The 20,026-nt window shown below is 31.1% G+C and overlaps 1 protein-coding gene across 2 annotated transcripts in view; it reads left to right on the plus strand.

Annotated features, from left to right (window-relative positions):
- The window catches only part of LOC139495284 (transcription factor 12-like), a 73,824-nt gene that overhangs the window by 45,348 nt on the left and 8,450 nt on the right, over nt 1-20,026 (plus strand). The window contains exons 9-16 of one of the 2 annotated variants that reach the window (XM_071283589.1): nt 7,461-7,557; nt 8,392-8,522; nt 12,206-12,406; nt 13,718-13,799; nt 14,695-14,786; nt 15,979-16,044; nt 17,457-17,615; nt 18,982-19,045. In XM_071283589.1, coding sequence (XP_071139690.1) covers nt 7,461-7,557; nt 8,392-8,522; nt 12,206-12,406; nt 13,718-13,799; nt 14,695-14,786; nt 15,979-16,044; nt 17,457-17,615; nt 18,982-19,045 — 892 coding nt within the window. The remainder of the gene's footprint in view (nt 1-7,460; nt 7,558-8,391; nt 8,523-12,205; nt 12,407-13,717; nt 13,800-14,694; nt 14,787-15,978; nt 16,045-17,456; nt 17,616-18,981; nt 19,046-20,026) is intronic. The other variant, XM_071283590.1, reaches the window with a different exon arrangement.

A 20,026-nucleotide genomic window follows, 5' to 3' on the forward strand; every position in this document is an offset into this window, starting at 1 on the left:
ATAGGGTAAAAGTTTTTTTTAAAGATTGAGACATTTAAATATTGTGCAATTTCATAATAATTTTAAAAAAAAAACCATTCCAGAGCATTTATTAAAAAAAAAAAGTCAAAACTTTAGGTTTAGAGGTAAAAACATGTACAAGTTATACAAATCAAATAAACGAATAAAGATAAGAATTAGAAAGCTGGTGCGTTTGAAGTCCTTTTCAACATCTTAATACTCCAAATTGAGGTATATTTTTAAGAATTTAATTTCTTAAACTTAACATACAAGTATTTTATATCAAATAAAAGATGACACTTGATAAAGGAAAATTTCACCATTTACATTTATATCTGATAAACATTTGTTTAAAGTTTTATTATTTAAAAAACATAGATGTATATTAAATGAAATAAAAACATTTGTAAACAACTGTCAGTTTTAAATGTTAATGGTGAAATTTTCCTTTAAACAAAATACTTTGACAGATTGAGAGAACATACATATATTTTAAATTCAAATAGAAATAAACAACTGATAAGCAGTTTGTTTACAAACTAGTACAAGGGCAAATAAACAACTCTTTCTGTGAAATTACTGATAATTAAGATATTGTAGAGATAAATTACATGCCTATCTACACAGGGGGTCACTTCTTATCATATACACTACATTGACCTCAATCTCAGGTCCTTTGATCTCCCCATGCTGACCAGTGGTCACTCATAAACCACTTGACCCTCCCACTGGGAGATTAACACATCAATGTCCAATAGGAATGCTGTGAGGTTTAGTGAGGGAAATTTTGAAAAGGATTTTGTATTCATAAAAATAAAAATCATTTATAAATATCAGGGAAAAAAATTGTCAAAATGGAAGGAAATTATCTTAGTAAATTATTTTTGAGAAAAAAATGAAATGGGAAAGATATAGGAATTTGTTGGAAGGGGAGATTAGTTTATTGGTAAAATATTGCTTTCAAATTGATTTATGTATGGGGAGGAAGGAATAAAGTTTATCTGGTCTGGAGGAGGGGTAAAAATGAGATGAAAGATAAAAACTATTTGGTAGAGGAAAGATAGTAAAACAATTGCATGGAAGATAAATTTTAATACAAAATGTTAAGATGAAAGTTTATGTAAACTAGAGGGAGATGAAAGTTGGTGTAAACTAGAGGGGAGATGAAAGTTGATGTAAGCTAGAGGGGAGATTAAAGTTGATGTAAACTAGAGGGGAGATGAAAGTTGATGTAAGCTAGAGGGGAGATTAAAGTTGGTGTAAACTAGAGGGGAGATGAAATGTGGTGTAAACTAGAGGGAATATGAAATGTGGTGTAAACTACGTAGAGGGGAGATAAAATGTGGTGTTAACTAGAGGGGAGATGAAATGTGTTAACTAGAGGGGAGATGGAAGTACGTGTAAACTAGAGGAGAGATGAAAGTTGACCAGTGTAAACTAGACGGGAGATGAAAGTTTGTAGAAATGATAAGCCAAATACAAGTTTGGATTAACTATAAAAGAATAACATACTGCAATAGAACTGCTTTGAAAATGAAAGTTAGTAAAAAACATTTGAGAAATGATAGTTGGTTCAAACTGTGGGAGGGGGGATGAATGCACATTGGGGTAGTAAACATGTAAAACAAACTGTTTGTTAGATGAAAATCTCAAACTACTGTGAAGAAGAAAATTTGAAGAATAAAGTACTGGGAAAATAAAAGATAGTATAAAAAAACCTTCATAGATGATGAAAGTAATTACAATAACAACCTGCATGAAAAAGCTTGGGGGATGAAAGTTGGTACAAAAAGCTGGGGAGGTTAAAGTTGGTACAAAAAGCTGGGAGGTGAAAGTTGGTACAAAAAGCTTGGAAGATGAAAGTTGGCCCAAAATGCTGGGCAGATGAAAGTTGATATTAAATGCTTGCAAGATTAAAATTGGTACAAAAAGCTGGGGAGACGAAATTTGTTACTAAAAGCTGGGGAGAAGAAATTTGGTACAAAAAGCTGGGCAAATGACAATTGGTGCCAAAAGGCTGGGGAAATGAAAGTTGAAACAAAAAGCTCAAGAGATGAAAATTGGTACAAAAAGCTCAGGAGATGAAAATTGGTACAAAAAGCTTGGAAGATGAAAGTTGGCACAAAATGCTGGGCAGATGAAAGTTTATACTAAATGCTTAGGAGAAGAACTTTGGTACAAAAAGCTGGGGAAATCACAATTGGTGCCAAAAGGCTGGAGAAATGAAAGTTGGTACAAAAAGCTGGGGAGATGAAAGTTGTTTAAAAAGAATTGGGGAGATGAAAATTGGTACTAAAAGTTGGGGGGGGGATGAAATTTGGTACAAAAAGCTAGGAAGATGAAAATTGTAACAAAATATTGTGGAGATGTAAGTTGATACAAAATGCTGGGCAGGTGTAAGTTTATATTAAATGCTGGGCAGATGAAAATTGTAAAAACTGTTGTCACAAAAGGCTCTAGAAATGAAAGTTGGTGCATAATGTTGGGCAGATGAAAGTTCGTACAAAATACTAGGGATATGAAAGTTAGTATATTCAAAAGGTTCGGCAGATGAAACTTGTAAAAGCTCTTAGGGATATGAAAGTTGGTACCAAATGCTGTAAAAAGTACATTTGGTACAAGATGAAAATTGTAAAACTCTTAGAAGAGAGATGAAAAAGATAGTAAGAAACAATACAAAAAATTGTTGAAAGTAAAAGAAGATACATTATAAAACTATGAAAAAGATATTTTGAAATGGACAGACAATTTGTCATGGTAATTTGTTTGTCAATAAATGTTACATGTACACATCTGAATATTCATGGAATTCCGTGAGAAAGGAAGTTTTGTAATTCTAAAGATTTTATAATTATCTCTCTCTGAGACTTTCCACATGTGCAGGTAATCACGAGAATGTTTTATAAATCTGGGTTTTATTTTAACTTGCAAACCACCAGCATTCAAAATGCTGTTAAAATTTGCCAGTCCTAATTACACACAGATGTTTAGACAGAGTGTAGAACATTGCTATTTCCACAAACATTCAACTAACTAGGAAGTGATTGGTATTTTTTTGGTGCTTTTGTGCTTTTTGATATAAAGCAGAAGTAGTTTATTCTGGGAAAATTTATATGTGATTTGAAATTTAAAAAAAAAAAATTATTCGTAAAGTTTGTGCATGGATTAATGATTGAACAAATTTGAATTTGAATTTGGTTTTCGGATTTATTGAAATTGGAAAGTTTTATTTTTGGAAATCATCATTCTTTGTGAGAAACTTCATCGTTGGAATTTTCAGTTGGAATTATCAACAAGACAACTGTAGAGAAAAACAAATTGACTGTTGCAATTGCTAGTCAGGCTTTGTGTTTAAAAAAATTCAAAGAGGAAAAATTAAAAAAATTAAAAAAAAACATTTCAGATCTTGGATTTGAAAAAAAATCAAAGTGGCGTCACATCGAGATATATATCGCAGGATGTTCTATTCTTATCCTGTTTATCCTCCGATAGGGATGTATCTTCCGACAAAAGTATCGGGAGTAAGTATAAAAAAATCCTTTTGACAAAAGTATCGGGAGTATGTATAATATGCTTGTACATATTCAACTTGTACATGTATTTGTGCTTTGTGCTTTTCTATTTACCACTTTGGTGACAGAGTTGTAAAGGGTGCACATTTAAAAGCGGTTATATTAGATCTTAAATTCTTTGCAATACTATAGTTAAAGGTGTTGAGAAAATAAAAGCAAATTTTCATAAATTTTACAAATTATCACATCAACAAACTGTTGCGAAAGTTATTTACATTTTATAAAATAGACTGAAATATGGATCATAAAAAGGTGCATATGATGACACATATTTGTGACTTCAAAAACCTTCTGTAATTGATTTATTTATTAATTGTATCTATTTTCAGTACATTATATGCAAATTTGAAATAGTTCTCATAAATTTTATTTTTTTGGGCCAACAGCGGATCGAAATTTATACTTTTTCAGAGTAGGAATGAATTCTTCACGTAGTTCTCAAGAAAAGAAAGACAAATTCAAGTCATACCTGTCTTTTATAGGTTTTAACTTTCTCCTAAAAATAGGATTTAACACCAAAAGAAAACTATTAACTTGAAAATTTTCTATTTGCCATAAATTCAAAAAAATATTATTGTGATTGTTTAAGTAGAGTAATAATTGTTATTTCAGGAAATACTGCATATAAATAATGCTATCAAAATTAAAAAAAGGAGTTTTATTTTTTGCAACATCAATTTTATCCAATTTCTATATTCATATTCAAAGTTATTCAAATTTCTAAATTTGCATAATTACACAATGAAATGAATAAATCATACCTGGAATCAATGCCTGTCTATAAACATTACATTGATTTCTTTTAACTACTGAAAATAAGAATTTCCTAAAAAAAATAAAAATTATAAATTTAAACCTAGCATTAAAAATAAACTATGTAAAAATAAATTTATATATTTTGAACTGTTATTTTAATCTTCTAATTTATTTGAAATAGTATTTTAAAATGAGTTCACATTTGAAATCTGGTAAATTTATGTCACATTTTTTTCTCCCGTTTATTAACAATATCAACAACAAATGCATGGAAAATATTCCGGGTTTTTTTCTCATAAAATTTGAGGATGAATTTTAATGGGCAGGGGAGAGTTGTTTAGTATGGGCGGTTTACAATTACTAAATTCACATTCTTTTAAAATGTATGAAATATTTGACACTGGACATTAAAATTCACATCTGAAAATGAATGAAATATTTGCCACTGGACGTTAAGCAAGTAACAATCAATAATTCTTTATCTGCATAGCTGTGATATATTAAAGTAATAGCAGAGCAATGTTACTAAATTACAAGATTTTAGTATTCAAAACCTTTATCAGAGAAAAACAAAATTATGCGGAAATAAATAAAAGATTAAATAATGCTTTGAAATAGGAGTGTGGCATAGCTCATTATAATTTATGTGAAAAGGCATTACAAAAATAAAAACTGAATTAATTTTACCCAAATTTTATCAAATGTATTATGCATTTGAAAAGCTTATAATATATTACAGCTGTTAAAATTGGAAAATTATGGGATACTCTTATCGCAAGCGCCATAAATTATGAAATTTAGATGAAAAATTGTGAAATTAAACAGTTATAAGACATCTGCTAGATATTAAACCAAATTGAAAACGAAATTATGAAAAATTAAAAAAAGTTGTCAGTTTGTGTTTTGATACGATATGGAATATTGTAAAATATTGTATTATCGTATTTATCCCAGCAAGGGGATTTACGATAAAAACACTGTTAAATTGATACAGCACCTGGGTTTATCTATAGGAATAGATACTGCTCCTAGACAGGTGTATTTTGCCATACTGACATGATGTGAAACATACATACAGGTGTAAAAAACCACAGAAGGGATAAATTATCCAATTCTGAAATCGCACGACAGGTGTGAAAGAACACAAAACATACCAACATGTAACAAATGTCTGGAGAATTGCTATATAGCGTTGTTTACAAATTACCGCCAAAAGTAATGACTTTATTATTTTTGGAGGGGGGGGGGGGGGGGGGGGATTTATTGGTCTGTAAAATTTGGTTGAAATTATAAGATTTACTTCGTTGCATTTAGCAATTCTGAAGCAGGGATTAATTTCGGATAAGGAATCATTTTGGAAGAAAATCTTTATGTGAGAATGGATTGTCTTGGAAATTTCAGTGGCCGATCGAGTGGTCTAAGTTGTTACTACACCAATAAAAGCTGACTGCCACGAAAAAGCCTAAAAGCAGTGCTTGAAAGTAGCGTTAAAACACGAAAAATCAAAAAAAAAATTTAAAGTTGAATTGCGTCAATTATAAAAGACTTATCCATTTCTTGATAAGATGTTGTCACATTATTGAAATGAATTAGTTGTTCCCACAAAATATATCTTAATGGTGCTTTAATCAAACTTAACAACATATTCTCGGGCAAAAATTATTGTACAAAAAGCTAAGAATTGTGCATTAAGCTTCTGTAAAATAACAACTCAAAATCGGCATCAAGAAAAATTGCGTGCATTCTTTGAATTTCTTTGCAATTTGGAATTATACTGCACATTATTAAACAATAAATGTGCTGTGTGTAAATTGATGCATATATCAGAAATAAGCAAAGAATGAATTATTGTAATGTGTTAGAAGATTCAATGCTAACAAACAATTTATTAGAATAATTTCTGTACTATTTCCTGGTCACTGCTGACACTTTGCACTATGAGCAATCCATACATATTTTTGTTCTTTTTATTTTTGGGTTTCCAACCAATTATTAACCATATAGATCTTTCAAACACTAACCCTAACTCATACATGAACCTAACCCCAACAATGGTCCTTACATTCAAATCTAACCCAAACTCTTAAGAAGAAGAATGTTTCACTTTTCGCTTTGCAAAAAGCCCCAGGAACAAACATTTTGTGAGAAACCAGTAATGATTGAAATGGTGTCTAGTGTCTTATTTCCTGTTCACTGCTGACATTTTACACCTTTAGCAATCTTTACATATTTTACTTTATTGGTAAATTGTGTGGGAGTTGCATAAAAAAATTGAAGAATGTACCATCTTGTGCCGATTTTAAACTCTTCTTTCTACAGCTAAATACATAAATCTAAGCCTATTTGTGCCAAAATTTTGTAGTTCAGTTTGATTAAAGCACCATGAACAAACAATTTTTTGTGAGAACCAAGTTATGATTGTAATGGTGTCTAGTGTCTGTTATTTCCTGTTCACTGCTGACATTTTGCACCTTCAGCCATCTTTACATATTTTACTCTCTATATTGTCAGATTTAATTTATATGAGGCTCTTGGCTCCAGCATAGCTAACCCCTTTGGATAATTTACTGTGATTTGTAGTATTTTCTCATATATATATACAAATATCTCTGTATGAACTATAAAAACTAAAAACAACCCTGTATACATTTCATGGGTTTGAAGCACTTTCCCTGGATTCACCTTCATCAGGAACACTCAAAAGTCGAATATTTCAAAGCAGTCTGCGCCAAAAACTTTTTCATCTACTAGTCCAGACACTAAATATCCAAATTTGTCCCAATATGACCATACAAATTTTGAAAATAATCACTAGTCCGAATCAATTTTTACTAGTCTTGGGCATCGGACTAGTGACTAACGGTGCAGACTTGTCAAAGCCAAGGATGGTTAAGGACTGAAAACTTTGAAGAGCTATAAACCAAAAAGGATATAAAAAATAGCCAAATTCATCGAAGTTATGAGTTATGTTTTAAAATTTCAGGTTTATCTTTTGGCCCCATGTCTAGAAGAATTATTATAATTACATTTTATGTTTTTGATTTTTCAGGTTTTTTCTCTAGTTCCATGTCCAGAAGATTATATCTCTGTGTGAGTTATGAGTTATATTTAATGTTTTTTTTGTATTTTCAGGTTTATCCGCCTGCCCCCAGTCCGGAAGACTATCAAGATTCCCCCAACAGATACACCTCCCCAAAACCCCTTTATGGGGAAGGGGGATATTATATGGGTAGGTATTGAATCATTGTTCCAAAGAAACTCATAGATACCAGTTTTATAAATCTTGTATGCCAGATGTGCATATTGTCTATTCAAGACTCATAAATGATGCTTGAATAAAAACTGTAAAACACACTAAATGAAGAACTAAGTTGAAGAACATTGAGGACCCAAAATTTGAAGTTGTCAAATATCAATGTTTCAAGAGTATCAAAAACTTCTCATAAACTTCTCATAAACCCAAATATTGTACAGTGAAACCTGACTAAACCGAATCCTGCATAAACCGAAAACCTGTATAAACCAAACATGTTCGTAAGCACTGTCATATCAAATTATGTGCGTTGTGAACCTGATAAAACAGAACATTGAACAAAATCTCAAGTCCTAAAGAGGTTCGGTTTAAACAGGTTTCACTGTAACTGTCATATTAAAAGCAAGGTGAAAGATACCAAGGGGAGACAACTAACATTCTAACTTAGACAAAGATTAACTAACAGCACAATGGTTAAATAAGAAAAAGACAAAACGACTAACAGCAGTACACAAAACACCACATATAAAACTGAAGACTGTAAAAAGTAAAATTACAAAAATACTGCACTCTTAATGAAAAGTCGTAATCAAACGGCAAAAACTAAAAGCTCAGACACATCAAATGAATGGATAACAACTGTCATATTCCGGACTTGGTACAGGCGTTTTCTTAAGAAAAAAAATGGTGTATTAAACCTGGTTTATAGCTAGCTAAACCTCTCACTTGTATGACAGTTGCATAAAATTCTATAGAAGAAATCAAGGTGATTTTGTTGTTTCCATCATGCTTATATTGTATTACTTGTAGATCCATCGACTCCTCACAGTCAACCGGATCCTTGGTCATCGAATAATGTTCCCCCCACATCAACATATCCTTCATCCATGTTGCCTGGCAACAGTCATCAGCAGTACAACTCAAACATGCATCATGAAATGGTAAGTCTTAAGCCATAGGTACAGTCAAATTTAAGTCTGAAGCCATATGTACAGTCAAATTTAAGTCTGAAGCCATAGGTACAGTCAAATTTAAGTCTGAAGCCATAGGTACAGTCAAATTTAAGTCTGAAGCCATAGGCACAGTCAAATTTAAGTCTGAAGCCATAGGTACAGTCAAATTTAAGTCTGAAGCCATAGGCACAGTCAAATTTAAGTCTGAAGCCACATTTAGTCATATCAAAGTCTGAAACCATAGACAATAGAGAATTTTGAATTGACAGAAGTTATTAGTTGTAAACCGTTTTGGAATTGCTAGCTTTACTTATTTTATTACTAAATAGTTTTGAAATTGCTAGCTTTACTTTTCGTGCTTGTTACTGGTATCAAACTGTGTTCTAAACCAATCTGGATATCTCATGATCAAGTTGAATGAGGCTATTTGGTATATTAATAAGTCTGTATCATTAACGAGGAAAAAATGGCTGTCTACTTAACAAAGAGTCGCATATGTTTTATTTATCGTCAGATGAAAAGCATATTGTTAAGTAAAGATCATTGAAGAGTTTGATTCTAAAGACAGGTTGTTTGTGATCGCTACTGCAGAGAAAGAAACCTGTGAAATAGAGTTTACCCAAATGTCTCGGTTGGGGGGTTTAGATAATTGAGGTAACAGCCTCTTAATGATTTTAAGGGCTTTTGATAATTGATAGATCAGCCCGATTATTGTTTTCAATGATTCAGATAGAGATATGTTTATCCCCCTTTTGTTACAGTGTACAGGGATATTTTATAACGGGTTCAGATAGTATTGGATAAATCCTGATCTTTATATAATTTCTTACAATATTTCAAAATCCTGAAGTTTATATATTTTCATACAATATTAAGTAAATCCTGAACTTCATACATTTTCGTATAATATTAGACAAATCCTGGAATTCACATATCTTTTCATACAATATTAAATAAATTCTGATCTTTATAAATGCAAACTTGTCTTATAAACCCCAATCTTAACATTGTTTGTATAATTCTGGGTCTAAAATGAAATAAAATCTTTGTTAAATCTTAGCTAGACAAATTAAATTTAGGGCCTTCAAAGTTCATTTTAGGGGAATAAAGCTTCATAAGGGATACAGTACGTCAATAAAAAAATTAAACTTATTTTAGAAAATTTTCATTTCATTTTATTGAATTTTCAGATTTTAGTCAGTTTGAATAATTATTTGCAAATGAGAACATTAATATAATCATAGTGAATGATTTAGTCAGATTAGAAAACAGCTTGTGAATTAGGACACAGATAACCTTGTTTATTTGGGTGTTACTGTAAAGTCTGAAATAATCCTCTAATTGGATTAACAGACAAATAATCAATTGATTATACCATACCACCATGTAAACAGAGAAATCTTTGTATATTTTGTAAAAGTTAATGAGGGAAAGAGCGTTCAGGGTGAGAGCAATACTGTGACCTCTTTCTTGTAGAGGTGAGATTGGTGTATGGGTTACCATGACTACCTGTAGAAAGATGGAAAACAGATGTTTATTTCATTCATAAAAATGGCACTGTCAGTGACTGCAATCTACAAGATTGAGAAATGTTACGTCACTTGTCAAAAATGTTTTTTTACATGTCAAAATTTTCTCATGGTTAAACGTTGGACTTCCTGTCAAACACTGGGGAAAATGTGAATGTTTCTTTGAATCAAATTTTTTGTGTGTGCAGAAATTGTACTTTCAGCCATAAATCAAGTTTTATTTTATGGGTTTATAGGGGTGCAAAAAAATGGGAAAATGTACATGTCTGAATCAAAAAATAAAATTTTGGCAGAAAGTGTACTTGAATTTTTCTTGCATCTGGAACAGCCATAAATCAAGTTTTATTTTATGGGTTTATAGAGATGTATAAAATGGAAATTTAACCAAAAATTCTCGTCTTCATCTGTTTAAGTTTCAGAAACTCTTCATGTCTACCGATAGTTAAAATGAAAAAAAGAAGACCAAAATTCCAGTAATAATATTATTATTATAAATTTCTCTAAGTCTCACATTGAAGTAATCATGAAATTTAAGTTTTCTTTCTCTACATAGATCAGAATTTGACAAGATTAGGTAAATAACTCAATGAGACTGCAAATACATAATAATCAAAGACAATATGTCAAAAGAGACAAATATCTGTTTTAAGCATAAGATATCTGGCCTTTCACTCATAAAAGTAACTCTGTACTCAAGGACAAAAGTATGCTCTAAACACAAAATCTGGTAATTTGACTGGTTGAATTTTGTGTGTAAATGATTAGCATTTAAAAAGTTTTTTATGTATGTAAGCCCTGATATATACTGCAGCTGTGCTATTTGAGCAGTCAGATTGCATTGACCGTATATTCATATGTGATATACAGTCACTGACCGTATATCACCTTGTTTATGACTTTGACAATATGTTTCCGTAGAGTTTTATTCATGACGTCAATAAAACATACAGGTTCGTGGAAATTTTTCTTCCGTTGAAAATTAAGAAATGATGTTTTTTACCCTAAATGCTTCATTTAGAACAGTTATAAGAGTTGCAGTATATAAAGAATAACCATACATTGTCTCGAAATATCAATGTTATTTGTACTCGGCTCGAAACAGGTAGAAATGCTCTGCACAGCCTCGCTTTCTACCTGTTTCTAAGCCTTGTACAAATAACATTGATATTTCGAGACAATGTATGGTTATTCTATATATACATGTGAATTAAGATGGCATTAAATCACTTTCTCTCAATCAACATATCAAAATTTCTGAAAAGACTAAAAAAATAGATACACATTGAACAGTGACAAATTATTTTATCAACTTTTAATTATTTGAAATTTTTCATTCAAACAATTTCACTGACACTATATAGATGTAAGAAATATTAGATTTGATCGTTTCCATGGGAACACATTTAAAAACCACAAAAAGAGAAAGCTTATCCAAATAATTGGCGGACATCCATTTTCCAGTGAATATGAAACCATGACATTTTAAATATTTATATCAGAATTTGACACAGCCCCTTGCGTCATCGATCAAATAACGAGCAAAGAAAGCGATGTGTTACTATTCTTGTACCAAATAATTAATTGAGTGAATTGGCTCTCTAAAATAAATAAACTTTGTGCAGTAAAATTGAAAGTGTTGCCAGGTTTGTGGGAAAGAAAATGTGTGATGCAATTATTTTGCGATTTTAACACTATTTATGAAGGGCCACTTATATCTTACAACTGTTTTTCAAGTGTCACTAGTGACAGTGTGGGTGAAATACTACTTTCCGTTTGAAAATGGAAGTTGAGTACAAAACTGTTTTATCCACATGTTTATAATATAAAGATTTTACGTAAAGGGGTTTATGTATTGTTGTGCCCTATGGATTTTTATTGGCCCCAATCCTTTAGAATTTTGAAATACTATATTAATCTGTAGAAGCATAAAGCTCTCAATTCTTTACAATTCATGACAACAATCCTTATAGTTAATTCTATTTTCTATTCCCTGTACAAAAAAAGTATTCACTGTTTAGTTTATTCACTTTATTTACATGTATTGTTCTGAAAACAATAGTTTATTTCAAAATTCTGTTGTTTAAATATAAGTATAGATATGATAAATATATTGATATATGATTTTTTTTTATCTTTTTTCAGCAGGGCTACCCTGCCATGTCACCCTCACAACATGACAACATGATAAACTCTGGTCTTCCTCCAATGTCCACCTTCCGAGGTGGTCAGCCAACAACATCTGCGTATTCCAGTACATCTCCCACGGTTAATGGTGGGACGGAAATGATACGACCCCCAGCCAGTTCACAGACAGGCGACGCCTTAGGAAAAGCATTAGCCTCGGTATGGAATTATTTATTAGTTGAAAATTATTTTAAAAATTGCATTTCTTGTGATTGTAAAAGTGAAGGTAATAAAATGAAATCCTATTGAATTTTTATGAAAATGCTTGAAATACATCAATCAATTATATCAAGTTCTAAAGGACTGACAGTTAAACAAGACAATGATGTACCTCCTACCCGCAACATGTTTTATCTGCTTTAGAGTGCATTTGTTTCTAACCCGAAATTTTGTCATCGATGACTATCGTTTAGTAAACGTTAAGCTGCTAGAAACAAATACATCGTTTAATAAACTTTATCGACCCCACGTAGTCAGACAGAAATAGACTACACTCACGCACTGTAAACAAACAAGTAAAAGTGCGGGAAATAAATAACCAGGACTTTGCGAAAACAACACGTGCTCGTAATTATTTAAACGACAGATGCAGAAACAAATTTATCGTTTACACGTCTCAACGATAAACGATCAACGACTACGCGACTATTTTGCGCGTACATCGTTTATGTGAACGATGTCAACGTTGACTAAAAAATGTAAGAAACAAACGGATTAAACGACTACGCGCGTAATCGTTTACATCGTTTAGGTTAGAAACAAATGCGCTCTAAGTAAAATAACAAAAAAGGATGCATGCATATTGTTCATTGATATGATGGAAAGTGAGAATCTTGGACATGTTGTTGAAAATTACTAGAATAGTTTGAATTTAAAATGGTAATATATGAAATATTAGACAAGAATATATTCTTGAAATTTTCAAATCCTGTTTAAATAGACCTGCCTTTAGTCAATCAACACTTTAAACATTATTAGATCTTTACAATTGTCATACAATATAAGATAAATCTTGGAACTACAAATATATATTTTCATACAATAATATTACTGTTAATTCAGAAATTATTGCAATGTTTTTATTATTGTGAAAAATGCAACAGGGTTATAATCGCAATAATTTAAACTTGCATTTTGGAAGTTTTTATACGAATTTAACAGGATTTTCTCAATATTGCAAAAATTAAAATCATATTTTACTTTAAAATGACAAAATCACAATAATAAATGCACGCAATAATTTCTGAATTTACAGTAGATATTTTAGATATTTATTTTGAGACATTGTTGGATTGATCCTGATCTTGATATATTTTCAGATATAATTGAATAAATCCTGAACTTTATATATTTTTAGACATATTTGAATAAATCCTGAAATTTATACATTTTCAGACATATTTGAATAAATCCTGAACTTTATTCATTTTCTGACATATTTGATAAATCTTGAACTTTATATATTTTCAGATATATTCACCAAATGAACATACAAGTAGTAATTATGGTTCAAACCCTTCAACGCCAGTATCATCTCCATCCCCATTAGCTGGTGAGTTCCGCTTATAAATTTCTCCCTCACTTTATTCATCACAACATAATTCATTTCGTCATTTGAATAGAGGGAGATAACTCTATACATTATAAATTTATGATAGTTGCACAGTGTTATTCCCAGGGCGTTTTAGCATCATGGTGATGCTATCTGAAACAAGTTTCTTATTGATAGTGTTGTGAATGTGATGCTATAGTTTTTAAAAACAAGATGCTATTGTATTATTTCCTTTTTACCAAGATGATATAAGAAATTATTTGTATTATTTCAATTTTACCAAGATGATCAGATACAGTGAAACCTGATTAAACCGAACCCTGAATAAACCGGAAACCTGTCTAATCCAAACTTGTTCTGAAGACCAATCATATCACATTTTATGCATTGTGAACATGATGAAACGGAATACCTTCCAAAACCAAACAAAATCTCAAGTCCCGAAAGGGTTCGGTTAAGTCAGGTTTCACTGTATAAGTAATTTCAGAGTTGCACTTAATAATTTTCTTCGATGTATGTTTCCTTTGGTAATTATTTTTTATGACATTACAAACCTTTATTATTTGAACATTCATTTCGTTGACACTTTCATCTTTATTTTAACATTTTGTATATGTTTCTGCCAATGTTTTTTATCCTGATCTTGATATATTTTCAGATATAATTGAATAAATCCTGAACTTTATATATTTTTAGACATATTTGAATAAATCCTGAACTTTATATATTTTTAGACATATTTGAATAAATCCTGAACTTTATTCATTTTAACTTTATATATGTTATTTATCCTTTGTTGAAAAATCGCAAAATTAAATTCACGGTAAAATGCAGGAATTTAAGATTTTCTATATGAATTTGTAGACTGGTTTCACTGTTGTATTGTCTTTTGTAGGTTCATCAGGCCAGTGGCAGAGACCAGTACAACAGAGTTCTACCTCACCCCATTTTGTTGAAGGAGGAGGAGGAGGCACTCTCCATTCTTTAGTAAGTTTACCTTTGAGGACAGCGTCATATAGTTTGCAAAGGGCACTAACTCTTGTTTACTTACCATTCTTATATGTAAAGGGCACTAACTCTTGTTTTCTGACCAATCTTTAATATGCATGTACAAAAGATGACAAGAAACCCTCCATTCTTAAGTAAGTTTACCTCGTGGACTGGTTAAATATAGTTTGTAAAGGGCACTAACTCTTGTTTTCTTAACATTCCTTTATATATGTATTTTCAAAAGATGGACATTTTTTTTTTAACAAAAAACGGGTAGATTATGACAGAAATGAAAAATATATACTGTTAAGTCATAATGTGGGTGCTATTTTTTGGTGGATTGATATGGTTTGCTTTCTGAGGGTACTTATAAATGTGGTGTATGAATATGGAAAATTTGAAAAGATTTACTGTAATAATTTTCGTGTGCATGTTTATATATATTGTGAATGTCTGTTTGGTTCGTTAATGAATATTTTCTCTGTGGTATGAATAAACTTTAAATATGTTTTCATGTGTGTATGCAAATTTCCCTGCTTTTCAATAAGAAATGGGGGGGGGGGATTTTTTTCATATCGTATTATTACTAAACAGCTAAATTAAATATCTGAAAACAGAAACTAAATATTTTATTTTTGTTGTTGGAGTAAAAATCATACATATTAAAATTATTATTTCATATTTTGAAATGATCTGTGAAATAATTTAATCTGTTTTATAAGTATTAATTTTTTATTTTTTTTGCAATGGAAATTTGTAACAAACTTGAGGGGATAATTATCAGTTTAAACAACTTCTGTATCAGCTAAAAATATAAGAGAAATGTGAAAAATTTGTTTTTAAATCACTCATGAAAATTTCAAAGGATTTCACACATATACGGTCAAATGAAACAGATTGAATCGGAAAACGATTTAATATAAGAACCCACTAAAAAGTGAAAATACTGTGGATTCATTAAAATCTGGATTGAGGGAGTTAAAAAATTGTGGATATTTGATTTTATTTTTCTCTCAAAATTCTGCCTACAAGCCAATGGAAAATGAATACTTTATTGACCTTTTAAATTTGTGGTCTACCTGAAACAACAAAATCCACAATAAATTTGGTTCCCACCTGGTAATTATTAATGAATCCACGGTAGATAATCTAGGTGCATGTGTACTAACCCTTTTGTTGGTTTATCCAGCAAAGAGGCATGGAAGAGAGACTGGACGACGCGATTCACGTACTTCGAGATCACGTCGAGCTGGAGGTAAAAATTTCCCAGGGTTCAATGGTGCTTCCATCTGCTTAAAAACAAAATATTGCCAGGTTTATGGGACTGCGGTTATGTTGTTCAATTGAAACTGTTCATGTATATATAAGGTGATTTTGTGAGAGAAAAAAGGAAAGACAACTCAAGTGAAATGTAAATATTTTTGAATGCAGGGAAATCTTCGTTTAAATTGAATTTAAAATTTAAAATAAAAATTTCAAAAACTAAAAAAAATAAAAATATTTCTTTTGGTCTTCTTTGGTATATTCGAATTGAAAATAGAAAAATAACACGTATTAATATTTCTGAAAAATGCTGATTACAAATTATTTCCTGATTCTGGTCATTTCATTTGTATAAAAAGTTCATACAGTTAATTTTGAAAATCATTAAACAAACAGACTTTATATGGAGAGTTGTCTCATTGGCACTCACACCACATCTTCCTATATCTATTTATAGACTGATGAAATTAATTACTGCCGTTTTATGTCTGGTGTTTTTTTTTTCTCACAAAATCTATTTGATTTAGCTGTTGTGTTTATTTATGTATCTGCTTTCTTTCAGACCCAAAAATTATTTATATTTTTGTTCAATGCCTTCTTCGTTGTAATGAGTAAAAGATTTATTTATAGATGTGCGACTTAATAAATGGAAACGAGACCGTACGGTGACAGATGGTTGTCAATTTCTTAAGTCATTTAGTCTCTGGTGGAGAGTTGTCTCATTGGCAATCATTCACCATCTTATTTTCATCTAGGGTTTTATGTTTATCATTTTATCATGGGGGATGGGAAAAAGGGGGAGGGAAATACTAGTAGAGTTTCATTAATCATCTACAACATGCATTTGTATATAATCATCCTCAAAGCTTTGCATGCTCTGTTAAGCTCTGTTTAGCTCGGATAACTAACGATTTAAAGAGTCATTTTGGTTCAGTTTTTCGTTGACAGCTATTAATGGTCTTTTTATTTTCAATGTTTGTCTTTGTAAATATGGCCAGACATTGAAACTGTTCCAAAAATAAACTTCAGACACACAAAATTTATAAGTGAAGTTTTCATTTTTAAGGATTTTATATTTTTAAGAAATAGGAAAACAAGTGCTTTTTGGAAGAATAGGACCCATCTATAACCCTTGCGTTGTTACATTTTCTTACTTTGTTTAAACATTTAATTTTCATTAATTCATCAGTGGTTCCAAATGCAGTTTAAAAATAGATAATGAATCATTTGATTTTAAGAAATTATTTCTTTAAAAAAAAATCCAATTTTAAAAATGGCGAAAACTTAAATGGAAATCACAAGTGATGGTCTTTGAATTGGTTGAAAGTCATGGTCACTGCAGAGATGTTTTATTATAATGTTAGTTGTAATGGTTACTTAAAATGTTTTATTTCCTTGTAGCAGAGTCGGATGGAGGAAAGATTAGACGATGCAATACATGTTTTACGACACCATGCTGAGCCGATTCAGATGGTCGGCCAGCAAGGAATGATGCAACCGTCACATTCCAATGGTATTATGGGATACGCTGGCGGTATGGGATCAAATACCATTGAGGCCTTGGTAAGAATGAATTTTATGTTTCATGGGGTATGGGATCAAATACCATTGAGGCCTTGGTAAGAAAAAAGTTAGATCACAAAAATACTGAACTCCGAGGAAAATTCAAAAAGGAAAGTCCCCAATCAAATGGCAAAATCAAAAGCTCAAACACATTAAACGATTGGACAACAACTGTCATATTCCTTACTTAGTACAGGCACTTTCCTATGTAGAAAATGGTGGATTGAACCTGGTTTTGTAGCTTGCAAAACCTCTTACTTGTATGACAGTCTCATCAAATTCCATTATATTGACATCAATACATGAAGAAAGCAAACAGAAACAATAGGTAAAATGTCAAAAATAGGGGTACCTCCAAACAGATTTATTCAATTAAGAGCTTGTCACACCTGGTTTGCTTTTCTCTTTTCAATTGTTTAATATTGTGACCACTAGAGTCTCATTTAATTTGTTTATTGGAGATGTTTCATTTTCTATTCATGTTGTTTTCATCCGCTGTTAGAATGAGAATTGATGGGTATGCACAAAGTCTGACACCTGATATAGACATTAGCAAAAAACGACAAAGCATTCATTTATCATTTTGTAATAAGTTTGATCTGTCTAAGTCATTCAAATAATTTATTATGGAAGCAATAAAACGGTAATGGTATCACCATAGACTTTTCACACATGTTTCCCATGCATGGTTAGGACATTACGATAATTTGTGATGTAATGGCTGCACATTTTCTACAAACTGCAGACGGACATTGTAATTATTAAGTATTTAGTAACTACTTGCATATAGCCTCTCTGTGAAAATGTGTCGTCTGCTTTGATGAGCATTTTTTTTTTCAAATGCAACAATCTGGTAAAATGATTATTTTTGAGGCACTGCAGAATGTCTGCTTTTCTTTTTCTTTTTTCAAATAACAATCTGGTAAAATGATTATTTTTGAGGCGGCTGCAGGATTGTTCATGCATAACTCAGTGATTTGCAGTCTGAGTAATGGCTTCCACATCTGGCAAAGTGTTTTCTGCCTTCTTGCAGAAGAGCACATATGGTAGAGTTGTTTTCCACCTCCCCAGAGAAGAGCTGTTGTCTTGTCATGATGTAATCCATTTATATAAAGTGTTTTGGCAGATTTCTTTAATTCAGATAACACTAACTTATCAACTTAACCAGATAAAAATTGAAGGGGATGTTTTTTGTATTTAAAAAACACAGCCATGTAATCGATTTATGAGGAAGGTGTCTGTTTCACTTCATTTTGTTGACTTATTTGTTTTCCAAAATGCATAAATAAGTTATATTGAAGAACAGGTCTGGGAAAGTAAACCCTCTACTTTGATTGGATTAAAATATTATATTTTTACATTTCAGGCAACACAACACAACTCATTATCAGAGAACCGAACCAGTACTTCAGAACAATCTAAACCTGATTGTAAGTTTATAAATTACCACACTCCCCCCTTCTTTTCAGCTTTAGTTTAAGAAAAGGTATAATTATCAGGTAAAAGTCAGTACAATGTACTAAAGGTTGTGCATTACCAATACACAATGGTCTCACAGATACAAGGACATGAAACAGTTCTTTCCTCTAAATAATTATGTTTTGGATTGAGTCAACTGTTGCTTGATTTTCATCTATATTCAAAGTTGATTCGTTTACAACAACAACAACCTAACAATTTTCTTATGTTTTGAACAAAGTTTGGCAAATACATTCATACAAGGCTTGTGCTATTTAAACAGTGCAGACTGATCTTTGGAATGAACTCCTGTAAACTGAGAAATTGCGATGTTTTTATCATTGCTAAAAATGCAACAGGGTTAACATTGCAAAAATTTAAACTTTTGAAATTTTTGATATAAATTTCACAGGATTTTTCTTTCTCACAAAAATTAAAATTTCATTTTAGTCCAAAATGACAATATCGCAATAATAAATGCACACATTCATTTCTTAATTTACAGTAAGTTTAATGTATGTCCTTACTGGATATGAAAACTAAAGAGATTTGAGATAATTGCAAAATCAACAACCATCCACCAGCAACTAAATTATGAGAATGTAAGCAACTTTAAGGTGGTACCTAACACTACAGGGAGATAACTCTGTAAAATCATCTAAACGTTTTAATTACGTTGTGTTGAAAAGGGAATATTAAGCTTCTCAATTATCAAAATAAGTGTTTGTCAAACTGCTATATAACCAGTGTAATTTTCCTGATAAAACGGTTGGTTCAAATTTTTGAAATTTTTATATTTTTGTTAAAGGGTCAAAGTAAATACTTTGTCAAAATTTTATGAAAATTAAACAACCAAATTAATTTTAGTGAAGGTGTTGGGTACCACCTTAAGGCTATCATGCTACTACATGTGAAGATCTAATCTATTCACAATTGCCAGAACTTTGGTCATA

This window comes from Mytilus edulis, chromosome 11, assembly GCF_963676685.1.
Source record: "Mytilus edulis chromosome 11, xbMytEdul2.2, whole genome shotgun sequence".
Classification (NCBI taxonomy): domain Eukaryota; kingdom Metazoa; phylum Mollusca; class Bivalvia; order Mytilida; family Mytilidae; genus Mytilus; species Mytilus edulis.